The sequence below is a fragment of the Rhizomucor pusillus genome, assembly GCF_041956525.1.
Source record: "Rhizomucor pusillus strain CBS 183.67 unplaced genomic scaffold VTP01scaffold_16, whole genome shotgun sequence".
Classification (NCBI taxonomy): domain Eukaryota; kingdom Fungi; phylum Mucoromycota; class Mucoromycetes; order Mucorales; family Lichtheimiaceae; genus Rhizomucor; species Rhizomucor pusillus.
Window position 1 is genome coordinate 461,572 of NW_027192158.1, and position 18,121 is coordinate 479,692.

General features: G+C 45.6%; 8 protein-coding genes across 8 annotated transcripts; 3 read left to right on the forward strand and 5 right to left on the reverse strand.

Moving 5' to 3' along the window:
• Positions 1 to 746: 746 nt before the first annotated feature.
• VTP01DRAFT_3427 (uncharacterized protein) lies at positions 747 to 1,601 on the forward strand (the record flags this gene model as incomplete). Its single annotated transcript, XM_069381997.1, has 2 exons — positions 747 to 1,005; positions 1,285 to 1,601. 2 exons carry the CDS (start codon positions 747 to 749, stop codon positions 1,599 to 1,601), a joined length of 576 nt encoding a protein of 191 aa, XP_069236585.1.
• A 1,392-nt stretch (positions 1,602 to 2,993) lies between these two features.
• VTP01DRAFT_3428 (uncharacterized protein) lies at positions 2,994 to 4,671 on the reverse strand (the record flags this gene model as incomplete). The annotated part of the gene is made up of 5 exons (XM_069381998.1): positions 2,994 to 3,415; positions 3,487 to 3,866; positions 3,944 to 4,245; positions 4,321 to 4,527; positions 4,600 to 4,671. 5 exons carry the CDS (start codon positions 4,669 to 4,671, stop codon positions 2,994 to 2,996), a joined length of 1,383 nt encoding a protein of 460 aa, XP_069236586.1.
• Positions 4,672 to 6,650: 1,979 nt separating this feature from the next.
• Positions 6,651 to 6,920, reverse strand: VTP01DRAFT_3429 (uncharacterized protein; the record flags this gene model as incomplete). The annotated part of the gene is made up of 1 exon (XM_069381999.1): positions 6,651 to 6,920. The coding sequence occupies one exon, from the start codon at positions 6,918 to 6,920 to the stop codon at positions 6,651 to 6,653; it is 270 nt and encodes an 89-aa protein (XP_069236587.1).
• A 319-nt stretch (positions 6,921 to 7,239) lies between these two features.
• VTP01DRAFT_3430 (uncharacterized protein) lies at positions 7,240 to 7,675 on the reverse strand (the record flags this gene model as incomplete). Its single annotated transcript, XM_069382001.1, has 2 exons — positions 7,240 to 7,426; positions 7,521 to 7,675. 2 exons carry the CDS (start codon positions 7,673 to 7,675, stop codon positions 7,240 to 7,242), a joined length of 342 nt encoding a protein of 113 aa, XP_069236588.1.
• A 597-nt stretch (positions 7,676 to 8,272) lies between these two features.
• On the reverse strand, positions 8,273 to 8,852 carry VTP01DRAFT_3431 (uncharacterized protein; the record flags this gene model as incomplete). Its single annotated transcript, XM_069382002.1, has 2 exons — positions 8,273 to 8,727; positions 8,780 to 8,852. The coding sequence occupies 2 exons, from the start codon at positions 8,850 to 8,852 to the stop codon at positions 8,273 to 8,275; spliced, it is 528 nt and encodes a 175-aa protein (XP_069236589.1).
• An 817-nt stretch (positions 8,853 to 9,669) lies between these two features.
• VTP01DRAFT_3432 (uncharacterized protein) lies at positions 9,670 to 10,607 on the forward strand (the record flags this gene model as incomplete). Its single annotated transcript, XM_069382003.1, has 5 exons — positions 9,670 to 9,762; positions 9,833 to 9,902; positions 9,958 to 10,027; positions 10,083 to 10,120; positions 10,192 to 10,607. The coding sequence occupies 5 exons, from the start codon at positions 9,670 to 9,672 to the stop codon at positions 10,605 to 10,607; spliced, it is 687 nt and encodes a 228-aa protein (XP_069236590.1).
• Positions 10,608 to 11,234: 627 nt separating this feature from the next.
• Positions 11,235 to 14,870, forward strand: VTP01DRAFT_3433 (uncharacterized protein; the record flags this gene model as incomplete). Its single annotated transcript, XM_069382004.1, has 4 exons — positions 11,235 to 11,526; positions 11,647 to 12,253; positions 12,316 to 12,912; positions 12,980 to 14,870. The coding sequence occupies 4 exons, from the start codon at positions 11,235 to 11,237 to the stop codon at positions 14,868 to 14,870; spliced, it is 3,387 nt and encodes a 1,128-aa protein (XP_069236591.1).
• A 28-nt stretch (positions 14,871 to 14,898) lies between these two features.
• Positions 14,899 to 17,827, reverse strand: VTP01DRAFT_3434 (uncharacterized protein; the record flags this gene model as incomplete). Its single annotated transcript, XM_069382005.1, has 11 exons — positions 14,899 to 15,035; positions 15,105 to 15,280; positions 15,349 to 15,867; positions 15,931 to 16,074; positions 16,137 to 16,295; positions 16,359 to 17,015; positions 17,078 to 17,169; positions 17,228 to 17,445; positions 17,503 to 17,574; positions 17,639 to 17,696; positions 17,759 to 17,827. 11 exons carry the CDS (start codon positions 17,825 to 17,827, stop codon positions 14,899 to 14,901), a joined length of 2,301 nt encoding a protein of 766 aa, XP_069236592.1.
• Between the last annotated feature and the right edge of the window lie 294 nt (positions 17,828 to 18,121).

The following is an 18,121-nucleotide window of genomic DNA, read 5'->3' on the forward strand; positions in this document are numbered from 1 at the left end:
TCTTCGACAATCATAACCACTTCAGTACTGCGGATACAACGCACTGGAGGTGAAGACAAAAAAGCAATCTTATTCGACTACGTAGCTTGGCAGCGACGCAATAAAGAACTGCATTAGCTCGCCAATGCACCGCGTGTAATTTGAAAAAATGGCCTCTTAATCCTCCGGCTCACGATGCGCGCCATTATTTAGTGACAAGATCTCAATGGGAATATCAATAATTCTGTTTCCCTCTTTGAATATTGTTTGAACAGCATACCGATGTGAACTTCATTTTATAACATTTGAATAAACCTCTTTTCTTTTGGATGACGTGACATTCATGCCCGACAAGTGAAAAAGGGCGACATCTGTTGACGACAACATTTCGTGGTGGTACGACATCTAATTCCGAAAATCCTGTATTCCTTCTCTGTTTCCCTTCTTCACTACTTTACAATTTCGAACTTGAGTGCTCAATTTTTATACGAAGATGGACAAGGAAATATCGTCGATGAAAATGGTAGATATGAACCGATCGACTACATCATTGACCAGGAAGAATTTGCTCTTGAAACGATTAGTTCTCATACTCAGTATTTGCGAAAAATGCCTGCAGAGAAATTTCATCGAGCTAACGCGATGCAAGTAGATAAGCCTAGAGATGAGGATTCTCGTATGAGAGATGTGACGGAAAAAACGCACTTTTACTTCCTACACTTTTTCAAGACAAGGCTAGATTCTTCAAACTGAAGATTGAGAAGTGTATGAATGCTTCTGCTGCAGCAAAACTATTGGGTATTCACGTTCGCACAGCGCACAGATGGGTCAAACAGTATGAGGAGCGTCCCGACAGCATCTTTGAAAGCGGTAAAAAGAAAGGTCGTAGACGCATTCTGACTGAGGAACACGTAAAGGCCATTATTGATTTTATTGATGCTAATCCCTCTGCTGTTGTCGCCGAAGTGACTGAGCATTTAAGGCAGCACTTCGATGGTCTTAAAGTCACCATGGCTCTGTTTATTAGTTCATGAGAAATTAGTGCAACTTTTCCCTTAAACAGGTAGAGTTTCAGTCTGTGGAGAGAAATAGCCCAGGAAAGACTGAAGAACGACATGATTGGGTTCGCAAGTGGGAACAAACGAATATGAACTTCATGACAAACTGTGTGATTCTTGATGATCTGCGTTTCATATAAATATGAAACGTACGAGGACTTGGTCTAAAAATGTACTCCTGCTGTTGTTACCCTGCCAACCACGATAGCGAAGACTACAACTATATTGGGTGCTATCTCTGCTTCAGGTTTAATTAAAGTTAGCTTGAGAATACCCAAGCCTAGTGAGAAGAGAAAGGCTGGACAGGAATCTGGATATTTGAGCACTGGTACTGTAACGGATCACTATATTAGCTTTTTGAAAGACACTTCAGATGAAATGGACAAATATCCGCAAATGAAAGGTCACTACCAGGTCCTGGATAATGCTTCTATACACAAGGCTGAAGATATTGCAAAGTATATCATGTCTCGAGTATATCTATGTGCTTATCTACCTTCATATTCTCCTGAGCTGAACCCAATTGAGCAGTTCTGGTCTGTCGCTAAAAGCAAAGCGCCATAGATTTCTGGAAAAAGAGACTTTATCGACCCGGATTAGTGATGCTTGTAACAGCATAGTGTTGAGCGATTTCCACGGTTTTGTTTCTCATTCACATAATTGCTGGGATAAATGCCGTAGTAAAGAAAATATGTAATGTTGTATGGTTCCAGTACTAGTCAAGAACGTCCAATCAGGTAAGTCTTCGTTTTACAAGGTAAACGACATAAAGGTAAGTAGGTTGGTAGGGCGCGACAATTTTTTTCTCAGTAAGCGACATTTGAAACTGCGACATTGACTTTCAAAGCCTGCGACATTACATTTTAAAAATACTGCATGCATTATCGACATCGATTGCCTGGAGAAATCATCAACAAGCTTGTCAGCCGATCAATATATACAACATTGTAACACTTGTTGATGTGAGAAACCGGTTGGATCGTTCACTCGAAGACCTTGACGAAGCACCGAGCTTCGGTGTGGGAATGTTGTCTGGATCTTCGTTCAATTATAACTGCTTAAGATCCAGTATCCCGTTTCTGCAGGGAGGAACTTTGGCTCCCGGACGTCGTCGTTAGGACAAAGATTCACGTATGTCGTTTATAACAGTACTTGGACTACTGCTGCAATGCTCCACCTGCTGGTACATATAGCACTAAGAGCGTTCGAAAACTTTCCTCTTTTGGTGTTATTTTTCGTTGCAATAATATCTGGTGTACACACGCGCGCTAATTTCCTTTCTGGTCGCCTTTTCCCTCTTCCATTTCCGTTCAGTGCTTGTAAAACGAATATCTTTTTGGAGAATTTGTACGGCGCAACAGAGCATTTAATGGATCTGTGTCAGAATACATTGCTCATGCCTGCATCGAAGATAACATACTAACCTAAATTGTAGATGGTCTCTTTGCTCTACAATAGGCATTTGCTTAGATTTTCGTCGTACGTAAATATGTTTGCATAGTGACGAAAATTGTCAATGGATATTGCACCGATACGATATCTATGCTGACAAACCTGTGTAAACCAAAAGCAAACGGTTGCGAACAGGATTGGCCCGTTGGTTGCGCTGGACTCACAATCTTATCAAAATTAACATCCGAGTGGTAGCAGTAGCAGCAGCAGCGAAGAATGCTCGAGAAAGAAATGATCACTCTGGGAAAAGTAATTGTACAACAGCAATAGGACAATGCTCAGTTGCAGATCCCTTGCGGCAACAAGCACCGCTGGCATTATTTCTTCTCTTTGGTGTTGGTATACATGGTCGCCTGAAACCAGAACATTGTTGGCAGCAGCAGATTATATCTAAAAAATAAACTTTGGCACACGCGGGGCCATGTGATGGACGCTTTTCAAATGCTGCCAATGCAGCTAACTGTTTAATTAAGGGTACAAGAAAGAAAACTGATGACTTTACTACTACTCTGAGCCTGCAAGAACATAGTGCACAAAGCGGGCGAGATCGCTGGTCGAGCAACATCGCAGTAGTTTGCTTTGTATGTGAGCATCAATTTCACGGAGGACGTCTCGGGCAGGAGGGCGGGATTGTGGGTTGTGGTCGAGCAGCCAAGCGACGAGACCGCGCATATACATGGTAGGATAACTGTAAACAAAGGTCGGGCTCGGATCGCTTAGGATGGCAGCAAAGAGGGTGACATTGTCCCGAATGAGGTAGTGAGGCGGTACACGGTCCATCATTTCGATCACCGTGATACCAAGCGACCACATGTCAACTTTTTCGTCGTAGGGCTGCTCTCGTATTACCTCTGGCGCCATCCACTTGTTCGTTCCCAGGCGTTCATAGTTGTGTCGATTGATACATGTCGCAAGTCCAAAATCAGCTACATTACAGTTTGGTTGGTTGGATGCACTGCTGATCAATCAGATCCTGTTTCAACTATAGCGCACTCACCAAGTTTCACCTGACCATCCCAGCCCAGCAGCAAGTTCTCGCACTTTATATCTCGGTGGATGAAGCCCTTGGAGTGGAGATGGTCGAGAGCTTTGAGTACCTGGCACGTAATATGGATAGTATAGTCCTCCGGTAATCCGCGCTTGCAAAGCACTGCGAATACTGAGCAGCGCATAAGATCCATGGCTATCCAAACATCGCCGCGCCATAGTGTAACTTCACGCAGACGAATTAAGTTGAAGTGGCCTGATGCCATAATACGTAGCTCTCGCACGATGGCTGATCGATACTCCTTGTCTGGATGCAGTCGACAACGTTTGATCGCAAAGAGCACGTTCTTTTTGTATCTGTGGACCGCACCGACGACAGCTCCGTTTACACTTTATGTTTTGTGTGTACGTGCATATTTAGCACTACTACATGGTGTGGGTTGACAAAAAAAATGATCAAAACTCACCCAGTTCCGATCTCTTTGAATCCATCGTATTTGTTGCGAGGGTCCAAGGACGAAACGGGTACGTTGGGCAGTGCTTTGCGCAGCCTACGCTCGAATTCGTTTGCCGACCGCGGAAGCGGTGGTAGCTGTGGGATGTCGGTGCTGATCCCGGCCGGTAGCCAGGGGCGTTTGGATATGTTCTTTTCTGGGTTGTACGATCGCAAAATACTCTGATGGCTCGATGGGACCGGCTCGTATTTCAGGAAGCAGTCGTGCCCAAAAATATTTGGTATTTCGTAATGTCCAGGTGCTCTCCACTTTTCCTAAAAAAGATCGCATATGCATTGTTACAAAAAAATTTTCGCATCATTGTGATTTTTTTGGGCGTATAGACGGACCTTACTGGCACTCGATGTCGTAGCTGTCGTATCCGTCGACATGAGTGATGGGCGACGGAGACAACCGGTCGAACGGCGTTTCATGTTCATGTTGATGATCGTTGCGTTGCTTGGCACTTTGCGCAACCGTCGGTTATCTGCTGTCGTCGACGATTTTGTCTGACGCAAGTTGCCAAGCGATGCCCGCTTCGCGCCTGTAAGTCCTCGCTACGTACATAACAAATAATGTAAGCTGCGTGTTTAAATTGATCACATCACAAACGTCGTCCGCTACTTTACTCGAGGAGGAGGAGGGGGAGCATGATGCTGTGCAGGCTGCTGTTGCTGCTGAACGTTGTTGCAAGAAGGCATTGGCGGAACGACTTCCTGTTGCTTTTGACAGCGTAACATCTGTGGAGCAGACGGACACACACACGCAACGCACAATGCAAAATGAAGTAAGCTGGAAAAAGGGAAAGGAATGGAAAAACGAGAAAAAGAAAAAGAGAGAGAAGAAACCGATCTTTATTTGCTGCATTAAAGTTTTTTTTCTTAGCACACTATCACGACGTCGTCGTCGATGGCTGGTGATGATCAACACAAAAGGGAAAAAGGAAGGAAGGGGGTTGCGTGTTCATCCCAGTTGGTGCGTGCGTTGCGTTTGGCTGCTGCCGGCGCTGCGCAACTCCCAATGAGCGAGAGAGTGCGATGGTGTACGATATATTCAGGAGAGAGGACGACGACGATGGGCGGTGGCGGTGGTGGGTCTGGATATACGGGTGATGTGGCGTTCTGACATGACACAGGATGTCAGATTAATATGTCCCTAAGGAACGGGAATTCCTTCTCTATCGAAGCTATCCCTTGGCGAATCCTACTCCACCGCACAAAAACGATGCAACGCATGTTGCTATTTTCACAAACAAAAATGCAAGATATCAAAAGTGGGGAAGATGAAAACAAGGGCAACTCAAGTTGCGGGATCATATGAGCAGCCAAGTGGGAAAACAAAAACCAGGATAAAGGTCACAGCCCACAAAAAAGTCTGCACTTGCCTTGGCTATTACCAACACCTCTGACTTTTCTGTTGCTAAGAGATGGCAGCAGGAGTAGTGTGCTGTCAGGGCTTCACCGTCGCAACCCCCCCCCCCGGGGGAAAAATAAGGGCGTGCAACGCACAGTTCGCTCTACATCCCGACCGGAGTTGCTACAGTTTAGAGCAGCCCGAGCGAACAACCAGCATTGAGAGGAGGATAAATCAACCTACGTGGTTACAGAATGCTATCGGTCTTACGGAAGAAATAATGACATGACAGCTGCCGAACCATCTTTGGCGGATACCAGTTCCGGGTGAGCAACGTGACTCTAGTATCTATTTTCTGAATAGAGCATGCATTGCAATTTGCCGACTTAAAAGCCCAAAAACCCCTTCACCGCGACCGGCTCGGTTGTTGTTTGTTTGCCTTTTCAAGCTTATTTTGTTACCATTGTTTACATACAATGGTTGACGTTAAATTGCTTGCTATAGCCGTTGCTCCTCTTTTTCAGTGCATACAGAGGATGGGATTGAAGTAGTCCTTTTCTTCTATATATCTGAATCTCCTTCCTTTCCTACTTTCAACTATCATCATACATTGCATCCGGTAGCCAAGCAAATTAATACCAATGTTTTATCAGCCCATCGACATCTAAGGTTTGCATCGTTCTCATGACTGCATTGCAGGCGATATCCAAATTGCCTTTTTCATTCCACTGCCATGAAAAAAGTCACGAGTTAAGCTTTGCGACAGTATCAGGTCGTAGCTGAAACTGATTACGGACAATCGCCTTATGCTAGATAATCTGTTATTGTTTACAGTGCATTGGACCTTCCGTCCGGGCAAGTATCGACATCAAGAGCCCGAAAACATAGGACTGGACACTTCACGTGCCGCAGTACGCGAGTTTAGTTTTGTACTGCCAGCGTTTGTTTATTCATAAATTTGCTTAAGACATAATATTATTTCGTCTTCGGGATGCTTTGAGCAGCTGACAGTCATCTCTTGTTTTCTGTGCTGTAGCATTCATTACGTTTCATATTTCTTTCCTAGACAGGTATATATGTGCCTGAGCTATGCATTGGTATAGAGGCTAAAATACAGTTCGTGCTCGCTGTAGTGATCCTTTTGGAGACACCCCCCCCCCCCGAGTTCGTTCCGCACAGGGAAATACAGTGCAGTCGATCGTTTGTTCCAGCAGCAGCGATCATTGTAGGAACTGAGAGAGCCATAATTGGAAACATATGCCTTTCCCGGAAGAAATTGTTTAGCGCTGTGCGGGAAATCTGATCAGTGGCGAAGTTGTTATTGAAGTCAGCGGCCTCGATTATTTTGTGTGCTGTGTTGTGGATCACCAATGTTTCTGTAGCAGGTTCTGGTCTTTACATATACAGCAACAATCAGCAAAGAATTATTCAGCGACTGCAGAAACAGACGCTCGAGACTGATAAGAACAGCTGTAGGTTGTTTGTATTTGTTGCTGAAGAGTGCCGTGGATGTAACGGTAGGTCTCGAATGGACGTCTGGAGTTGTCAGAGCCGTAAGTGCTATCACATCGGGTTGCCGTAAAGAATGTACGGACATACCAAATCTATGTATGGAACGCCTAAAAAAAGCGCATTGTTGCATCGGCCACATATGCCAGACTTTATTTTGCCAATCAATTGATCCAACACTTTTGATTTCAGTTCATTCAAAGGCAGTGTTTAGAGAGCCTCCAAACACGATAACATTTGGTCTGCTTCCAAATAATCATTATCACTTGGTTGTTCATAGCCATCTCCAATACGTAATAGATAAATCGGCGAAATTTTGTACACTGACAGCGTCGACATGTTGATTACGGAGCATGTTTATAGGTAACTTGAGTACTTCCCGCCAACAGGAGCTTCGTCCCATGTAATCAATTCCAGCGCTTTGAGCTTTTTTGTTCCGCAGAATCCATACGCATTGCGCTGGTGGAAGCATTGCTTAAAGCATGGACGGGTATTTTGAACCGAGCATGTGCGGTTTTACCGGCCGGCAAAAGCAACGCAGCAATGCCAGATGTGGCAACTACGACAGCAACTTTGCGTTGAGATTGTACATGACTAAAAGAACGTTACACATAAAGGATTTTCCTGTGCCTCGAAGTCTATCGATGAAGAACAATTTGTTTGCTGCATCGCTGCTGTTCATAGCTACATTATGGTATCGAATATTCTGCGTTGATCAGGATTCCGTGATGCAATCATGTCTTGCAAACGGACGCGCAGGTCGTTTGGATCGTATCTATCAAGCTCTCTATTGAGAGCGCTGCTAAAGGTCATGTCTTCACCGACTACTAGAAGTTGTAGCATCTCCAAGAAATCTGCACGGTATGAACCATACACCTGTAGACAGATATTTAATTCCCCCAATGCTTGATAATAGAGTTCTCCTTTTGATCTGACGATAACTCCATATCTTCCGTTTCAAGCCGCTGCCACCTTCTGTACAAAGAATCGGCCGATAGTTCGTCACGAAATCAATTCCACAGAGACGCCGGATCGGAGGGTTGGCATTGGGCGATGATTAGTGCAAATAATGTTCGTAGCTGTGACGCGGATACTTGAAACAATGATGCCTCTTTCAAACAGTCCTCCCATTCCCCATCGTTTCGTAGCAGACCACGAGCTCTTGCAGCAGCTTGGAAAGTAGGATACGTAGTGCCATCAACAGCCTTCAAATGATCAAAGCTTGTAGCTCCTTTTACATGCAGTAACAGAAGCCTAGGAGAGTATCTTTTGAAATCCCGTGGCTGTACGAAATACATACGACCGATCGCTGCAGACGCTTTTCGCCTTGGATTTCATCTCCTGTTCCTGAAGTAATAATATTTCGGTATGTCAACGTAACGGTACTGACGATCTGAAACATCTTGTCGGTTTAAAGCGAACCATGCAGTCAACGTTGGTTTATGATCTCTTTGTAGTGCTTGCTCCATGTCGTCCGTATCGCGGTATAGAATGTTTGGGTATTAGGAAGATGGACGGCCAAGCGGCACATCGAAGGGTATTGCTGATGAGTGCGGTAAGCAAGCAGTCTCCAGCAACATTCAGTACTTTAAATATATCTGGAATCTTGCCATTGCTGTAGTTCATCAACAGTATCCTCTGTAGCACCAATCTGTCCTGCCTTCTCTGCAACCGCACATTGGCACGATCACGGCCCTTGTATACGTATTTATATACATATTTTACAGCTTTTGAGGTGCTGCAGACTTCGACGTTAATGTGGGCATTGTACTTCATCAGTAGGTATGGATGTATGGAACTATCATCTATCAACTTGTTCAATTGGTCGATTTCTGGAGACAGGAAATTATTGGAATTTTTCTTGAATTCTTCCTGGTCCTTTTTGCTAAGGATTGCTATTAATATTGAGCATAAGCTCCGTGAGCTTGTTGTCCCTTGAGTAAATACCGTGTTGGTCTCCTCTTTCTCGGAAAGCTTCTTGTCGATTCAATTTTTTCCGTGGGGCAGTCTTGATCCTCATAGAACTAGAGCAAATGCCGTATTTACGGCCTTTATGTCTCGATACGCGTTATAGTAACGTTTAATGACTTTGTGTCGCCGTGAAGATTCGTTCTGGCAAAATCCTTTGTATGACAAGGTATTCGACGCGTCGTTGTTTGCAGTCGTTAGGACAGTTACATCCTCGACTTCGTCCGTGATTCTTGGAGGTTGACGCGACCGAGATCCAAAAGACTTGAAATCATAGGGCGCATTGCTGTTGTTTGTATGTATAGAAACTGTCCCTCTTAGTCCAAGATTGGTCCACGGTCTGGTTGTTTAGTGCCATTCACATTAAGGGCCACGTAAGAACAACACCCTGAAGGAAGGACAGCACGACATTTTCGGCAAATATCGAGAAAGCAGTTTCCATCCAAATATGGTTGATGAGGATTGATCCACAGCTTCAAATTGCAGAGGCTTATTAAAGTTCGGTCGGTTACATTTTGGCTTGGACGTCCCTAACGCAAATCTATTTCTCTTTTTAACCAGTGGCTCGGATCTATGGGTAGTACTTGGGCTTATACTTATATCGGCGACTCTGACGCAATTGTCATTGGTAACGCTTCAAATAACAGTGCTTAGCAGTGGCGGTGGTTGTGTAGCAACAGACGCCACTTTCTCTCGGTGTATGCACCCAAAATGGGGGCCTGGATCAAGTGGTCCCGGTCTGGAGCCAATGAGCGACAAACTGCGCCCGTCGTCGTCGCATCACCACCTCAGTCAGTTCCGCTTCTTTTCCGCTAACCTTTTTATACTTTTTCTTCTTGTTCACTCTTTTTGCCAAGCTCCTTTATACAATGCTTACTGAAGACGAGTACGACTATCTATTTAAACTAGTTCTGATTGGTGATTCCGGTGTTGGCAAGTCCAACTTGTTGTCACGATTCACGGTAAATATCACCTCTCATCCCTGTACCTTTTTTTTGTTCGGCGCGACCGAGAACTTATTTCGAGATATAGACCAACGAGTTCAATCTCGAGTCCAAGAGTACCATTGGTGTAGAATTCGCTACCAAGAATATAGAAATTGGTAAGTGGCCGTAGACTCGTGCAATGGACTCTTCTGACCCAAATGGGCGCTACAGATAAACACACCATCAAGGCCCAGATCTGGGACACGAGCGGCCAGGAACGCTACAGAGCTATCACCGGAGCGTAAGTACAGATCCACATTGTGGATAATTGGTATCTAAGCTAAAACGCACTATAGATACTACCGCGGTGCAGTGGGTGCTTTACTGGTATATGGTATGCGGGGAGGAAAAGAAAGGAAAAGGATCGAGAGAAAAAGAAGCAAAACTAACACAAGTCTTATGCAGACATTACCCGTCAGCAATCATTCCAGAACGTGACGCATTGGCTTAAGGAGCTTCGTGAACACGCAAGTCAGGAGATTGTGATTATGCTTATCGGTAACAAGCTTGATCTGAGCGAGGACAGCCGTGCAGTCAGTAGTGATGAAGGCGGAGCTCTCGCCGAACAAGAAGGTTTTCTTTTCATGGAAACATCTGCTCTAGACGCGACTAATGTCGATAAGGCTTTCGAAACCGTTTTCAATACCATCTACGCTAATCTGCCCAAGGGCACCAAGGATACAGAGGAATCTGAAGGCGTGGCCCGGCCTACAAGCGGTGAGCGCATCCAATTGCGACCGCCCAGCGTACGCAGACTTTCCCGAGGCGCTGACGAGAAGCAAAAGGAATCCGGTGGTGGATTTGGAAACTGCTGTCAGTAAAAGAGAACAGAGAAAGAAAGAGCGAGAAAAACGAAAAACGAAAAAGAAAACCATATCCCATCCACGATAACAGTCCTGTCTCCCCTTCTTCCACCCCTATACAACAATCCCCAATCTATATTATCATCAATGTCTAAAGAAGAGCGTGTCTTTTATCCTGTGAATCAAACTAATAACTTTAAAAAGCTTTTGTTATCGTGCAGGCAAGGAAAATAGAGTTGTGTGTATGTTGGTATACTCCTCCCCTCCCTTTCTTGTCGTATTTTGTTGAAATCATGCTCCTTGCTACTTCTCCTATCCGTCTCTTGTACTTTCTTAGTCCTGTCTGTCTGATTTTTCTTCTCCTCTATTCTTTTCTTGCACCCTCTGGCGAAAGTAACAACAGCGTAGAATTCCACAGGCAAATTCGCCTTTGTAAGAGTAAAACGACCAGAAAATTACTTACGTTCCTTTTCCTTTCGATAAACACCCGCCCGCGCGCCCGCCCAAAGGTTTGGAGTCGACGGTCTATCAAAGACAGCAATAAATCACTCATACTATTTTGTCTGCAGCTTAGCCAGTATCTTTATATACATTATTTTCCTTTCCTTTTTCCTTTTTTTTTCTTATTGCTTTACCTTTTATTCCATGGATCCATTTTATGATTTTCGTCCGAGACGACAGACTTCGCTTTTACGGGACCGGATCGATCCATCTCACAACAGGCACTACTATCGCACCGGGGAGGCAGCAGCAGCAGCACAGAGTAGACGATCGGCGCTGAGAAATGATCTGCTGGGAGGAGGAGACGTCGTCGTTGAAAAGTACAACAAACCCACCGAATCCGTCTCACAGACCAAAAAGTGTCCCAGTGTCTGGACCGTCTTTTGCTACGCTGTAACGTGCTGCTGCCCACCCATTATCATTCGGGCGGTATTTGGTAAGAAAAAGTTTCCCCTAGCTTTTTCCCCTCCCGCATCATCCCTAACTTCCAATGCGTCACCACACCACGTTCTTGTTCAAACAGAGCCAAAGATAACTAAAAAATGATATTATCCAGGGAAAAAGGACAAGGCTGCACAGTTTGCATTTCGCGAAAAGATAGGGCTGGTCGCAGTTGTGCTGTGCATCATGGTAGCAGTTGGGTTCTTGACATTTGGATTTACGCAGACAGTGTGCCCGCGGCCTCCACTGAGTTTTCGAGTGGAAACCATCAACAATGGATATATCGTTATTCACGGCTGGGCGTACATGTTGGCGTCCTGGAACGACCACCCGGCGATTCCTGACGTAACGGACACGCCAACCAACCCGATATATCCGCCCGTCAATGCAGGCGGTTTGGATGCCTCGTTTCTGTTCCAATACGATGATACATTGCAGCAGCGATGCACCCATATTTTCACACCAAAACAAGAAGGAGATTCGACAGATGGGATATACTTTCCCTGCCAGTTGTTTGACCCGAAAGACATGGACAGCATCCCAGATCCAGCAACATTCTCTAACCAAACAGCATGTCACAAATCACCCACCGCTCGCGAGTACTTTAGAGCCATGGTCAAGCACGGAGTGCCGAACAGCAAGGGTGGGTTTGACAAGGCTGGCCGTGTCTACTATGACTGGGAAGATGTGATAAATACACCCCATTTGACAGTCTACAACAGGTCAGTTAGCATAAATAGCAACTTAATTTATACTCCATGAAAATTGACATTTGCTGTCCTAGTCATGTTCTCAACCTGAACTTGCTCTATGCACTGCCTCTCGACCTGTTCAACATCCCGCCCAATGGACTCGTTGCGTCTGTGTTGCAAAACCCTAGCCGGTTTGCGGGCCAAGACCTGACAAGAGCCGTTGCGTCGTCGCATCGGCCGTCGTGGCGCGCCGAAGCGACGTGTTTGATGCACGCCATCAAGGTCGGCGAGATAGACACAGAGAGTGTCGGATGCATTGCTTCGGACATTGTGCTGTACGTTTCGCTTGTCGTGATCCTTGGTGTCATTCTCGTAAAGTTTGTGCTGGCAGTGATCTTTGGCTGGTGCCTCTCCTGGAAGCTCGGCAACTTCAAAGAAGGAAGGTCGTACAAGGAACGCATGAAAAGAGATGCAGAGATTGAAGACTGGACGCAGGGTATCTATCGACCCGCCGAAGCAATCCGCCCGCACCAGCGTCGTTATTCGGCTTCTTCTTACGCCAAACCCAAAAAACGCAAAACCATCATGCCTAGAACCTCGCGCTTCACGCAGCCGGAGGCTGGAAGTACCCACTTTAACCAGCAGCAGATCGAGCGCCCTGTCAGTGCCATCTGGAGAAACTCGCCAAGGTATGTAAAGTCAACGTATAAGATGAAAACATTGGACCGAATAAAAAACACACACGTTGGTTAATAGCTCCAAGTTTCTCGGTCACTCTGCCTCCTCGTTCTTTGGCGAATATCCGTACCAGCATCGACCAAGTGATGCTGCAACAACCTCGCGTCGATCCTCGCTGTCGTCAGCCTCCAATGCAACAAGTTGTAGCAACCCGCCGTTCCCAGTATCACGCCACGCCGTACCGCAGCCTGCTCCTGATTACATGCCCTTTGGGTTCCGACTAGCGCATACAATTTGCTTAGTGACGTGCTACTCAGAAGGCGTCGATGGACTTCGAACGACGCTGGATTCCATTGCAACCACCGACTATCCAAATTCACACAAACTCATTCTAGTTATCGCGGATGGCATCATCACAGGCCACGGGAACGACCAATCGACGCCTGATATCTGCATTTCAATGATGCGAGATTTCCTGGTGCCGCCAGAACAAGTCGAGGCACACTCGTACGTCGCTATAGCTGATGGTACAAAGCGGCACAATATGGCCAAGGTGTACGCTGGCTTTTACAAGTACGACAACAACACGGTCGACTCATCCCAGCAGCAACGTGTACCCATGATAACCATTGTTAAATGCGGCACGCCCGAGGAAGCCGCTGTGGAAAAAAAACCAGGCAACCGCGGCAAGCGGGACTCCCAAGTCATTCTCATGTCGTTTCTGCAAAAGGTCATGTTTAACGAGCGCATGACCGAGCTGGAATACGAGTTCTTTAACAATATTTGGCGGATCGCGGGTGTGAGCGCGGATAGATACGAGATTGTGCTCATGGTGGACGCCGACACCAAAGTGTACCCGGATGCCCTATCCCGCCTTGTGAGCTGCATGGTGAACGACGCTGAAGTGGCAGGGTTGTGCGGCGAAACAAAAATCGGCAACAAGACAGATAGCTGGGTATCGATGATCCAAGTGTTTGAATACTACATTTCACACCATCAAAGCAAAGCATTCGAATCCATATTTGGTAACGTCACTTGTTTGCCTGGCTGCTTTTGCATGTACCGCATCAAGGCACCCAAGGGACCCAACGGGCACTGGGTGCCTATCCTCGCAAATCCGGATATTATTGAACGCTATTCGGAAAATGTCGTGGATACACTGCACAAAAAGAATTTGTTGCTACTTGGCGAAGATCGATATCTATCCACCCTCATGCTCAAAACATTCCCTCGGCGCAAGATGCTCTTTGTGCCGCAAGCAGTCTGCAAAACCGTCGTGCCTGATGAGTTTCGCGTGCTCTTGTCGCAGCGAAGACGATGGATCAATTCGACTATCCACAACCTCATGGAACTCCTCCTGGTCCAGGATTTGTGCGGCACGTTTTGCTTTTCTATGCAATTCGTCGTATTCATGGAACTGGTTGGTACCCTGGCGCTCCCAGCCGCCATCTCGTTTACAATGTACTTGATTATCCTTGCCCTGCTCGGCCAGCCGGCCGTCGTATCTCTCATACTGCTTGCACTTATCCTCGGTCTCCCTGCAGTCCTGATCGTCATGACAAGCCGCAAAGTTGTATACATTGCGTGGATGATTATTTATCTGGTCAGTCTCCCCATCTGGAACTTTGTCCTGCCTAGCTACGCGTACTGGCACTTTGACGACTTTACCTGGGGCGAGACACGCAAAGTCGAAGGCGCAGGAAAGGATACCGACCACGGTGAAAAACAAGGAAAATTCGATAGCTCCAAGATCACTATGAAAAAATGGAGTGAATATGAACGGATACGACAGTACCAGCAGAAGTGTGCTCGTGCAGCTGCTGCTCAGAAAATTGAACGCGCTCCTCCACAACTAGAACCCTTGCCTGTGCCTCGATACAGCCACGATGATCACTGGCATGAAGCCATTGTCAACTCGGCAACAACTACAACAGAATCATCAACCTCGCCGTCGTCATCATCATCTTAATAATCACACCGTAATGATAATTTTTGTATTAAATCCTTGTCAATTGATATTTTCCATCGTCTGTGATTTGTAGCACGTCTTCTGTTTGCCAAAAGTCTAAACTATTCTCAACCAACTCCTCGCTAACTCCAATCTTACTCGCAATCTCTGTGCTTGTCATGCATTCTATATAAATATTTATTTTTTCTTGCTTGAGCAACGTGTTCTACTTTTTCCCTTTGTTACGGATCTTACCTGTTCCGGAAAATAGAGAAATGACTTTGGCTTGGATTGGGTTCACTACTTTTTGTATCGTCTCCTGTGTAGACTCAAAATACAAGTCGATCGTGACCGACCCCTTGGATATATCCCACTCAAGGCGTTGAGCGCCTCGCAGTTCTTTGAATTTTTCAGAATACCGCTGTTGAAACCTACGGTATAGCAGATTTTAGCAAAAAGCTGCTGCTTTTTTTTTTCCAGTGCGACAAGATTAATTTACTTTTGTACGCCCGGAAGCGGGTCCATATCTGGGGAGGGTTTGTCTCCATCGGGCCAATAGTACCGGGACAGCATTTTGAGATGAAAGTCGTAACCAACTTCCAGACCGTCGTTGTCGAACGACGACAACGACCGGATTTGCCTGTCCATGCGAGTGCTTTCGGCAATATCTCTGATCATTACATCGCAGCGGCTGAATGTATCCTGCGGGAAACGGCTCTTGAGCTTCTCCAAAAGTATAATTTCGTCATCCATGTTGTAGTCGGGCAACGACAACAGCGCGTTTGCCAACCCGACTTGGTATGCCCTAATAAGCATCTTGGTGCTGTTGCACATGCTGACAAGCAAAGCAACCGGATCGAGCGATAACCGCTGCAGCCGTTGCAAACGCGCATTCGTGTCATCAATTTGGGCCTGATGCTCCAGCTCCTTGTGTTCAAATACATATATCTCCTCAACGTCATCTAGACTGCTTTCTTCTTCTCGTATCAGTTCAACTATTGCATCCGGGACATCCTCCCTAGTCTCGCTATTTCACATATTAGTTTTCACGGGATTAACATACTGGATGCTAGTATCTCACGTCAAATATGCCCATATTCTGTCCATAATGGGAAGTAGCACCTCACATGTGGGATTGATAATCCGTATGCAATGCATACACAGGATCGCCATATGCAGGATCTCGATTGTTGCAGCTCCCATATGCAAAAGTCGTACATCGAACCTAGAGATTTTTGCATTTTCCAGCGTGGAGACATATGACACATGACCTTATTATTTTCTTACGTTTCTAATATAGCATCTTTTATGCGCCAAAGCAAACCATAGCTGTTGCAGACTTCGTAAGACAAACTCGGAGCTTGCATGTCAATGATAAGCTTCAAATCTTCAATGACGGGTAATGATTCTGGATAAGATAAGATTATTTCAAACAAGTATGATAACCTTGCCAGCCACGTTAATGTCAGTACTACATTGTTCAATATCTCAACTTTATATATCTGTTACCTGGAATCTGAAAAGGCTTTGTAGTAGAGGTGCTCTGCGCGTAGCTTACAGCGTAAAAAGTCATACCAGGTTGTCTCCTCTGATGGTAAAATATAGGAGAGCCACGGAAGAACCACGTTCCGTATCCAGTTGAGACCATCGCGCAACATATGATTTGATATACATTCATCTTCATTCCACTGCGTCCGGCCAGCGGACAACTCGGCGATCAGCTTGGTCCAATCAGGCGTCAACTTTAGCGCATTGATCTTTATGCATAGCTGTGCAAATTCTTTGACGGCTGTAGCTGGTTCTAGATCGTTGCTGGTAACTACATCCACCCATTTCTCAGCGGCCGGATCGTCTTCAGATTGGATAACATTTTCACATCGTTGCTGTAGAAATGCATCGGGCATTTGGGCTATATCCATTAACGGTGGCAGGTCGGTATCGAGTGTTGCACGAAGGATCGCTTCGTTGTTGGGAATGCTGGAGAAAGGAGATGCTATGGGAAGACCTCGTTCGTTGTCGTTGTAAATACTCTCAAACTCTTTGCATGACTGGGTATACATAGCATCTAATAATTGAAAAAAGTCGGGTGTCGTATGCAATAATTTTTGAAGCGCTTTGCTGCAAGATGTTTGCACTGCGTTTTGGACGTTTGGTGATGAGATAATACTAAATGATTGGGTTTGAGCACTTTGTCAGATGAAAAGTGTCATTCTCAGGGAATACTATACGTTAGCATGTCCAACTCGAGAGGTCTTTGGACCATCTCGTAGACTGTGTATATATCTGCGACAAAATCCAACCATTCTTGATGCGTATGAACCTTTTATATATTGTGAGCAAACTCGACGATTCTTTCAAAAATTTAGTGTCTCTCTCACTTTTGATGAAGACGATGATCGCGTAAAAGTAGCAGTAGATTGATAATCAGTGCTAATCGAGCTTTGGCTGGATTGTGTCAACGAGGGTACATAATCTTCGCTTCCGTGGGATGCTGTCGAGTCATCCACCGCGGATTCTTTGCGTGAATATCCTTCAAATAAATTCCATTCGTCAATGTACGGTTTTATCTGCTCGATAAAGTACTGGGTCGCGATAGCTAGTTGCCACTTGTGAGTTAAGTTTTCGATGCACGACGTTTATTTCCAAACAGTACCTCGATAATAATCGCATACCAGTGCTTGCGGAAGCTTCATATCCATAAAGCATTTGATCGGCGAATCTCGCACTTTTTTGTATTAAACGATGTTAGTTTTATGTGTGTAGAGTCGCAACAACAAAAGAAAGCTTACAAGTCAAAAGACGTGGCGATACGTCGCAGATCTGCAGAATGTCGACCATGGTAGGAGGCTATCAAAACACAAGGACATTGAATGGGAAGATCGTCTTGCTTTACAGTACAGTTTGCTTACTCTCTCCTGGCCATAGCATTTGCGGTACTGGATTGTGAACACATCGATCGCGTATCGGTGAGGTACCATGCGTTCCCAAAATGGAAAGAGGAGAGCTTTCAAATGGGCGGGCCTGCACTCCAATCTTCTGGTACTGCAGCCTTCAACGGCACAGCCGTGTATATATCTGCTATTTAATTGCATTATGTAAAAAGGAAAATAATGAAATAGTAATAGTAGGTATATAGTGTCGTTTTATAAAACTGCGTCATGATTAGCACTTGTCGCGTACCTTTGTCCCCGGAGATTCGAATTGGCTGTACGGAAGGCTGTTTTCGCAAGTCCGCGGGAGGGACAACACTCAGGCCCGGCAGCACGGATACT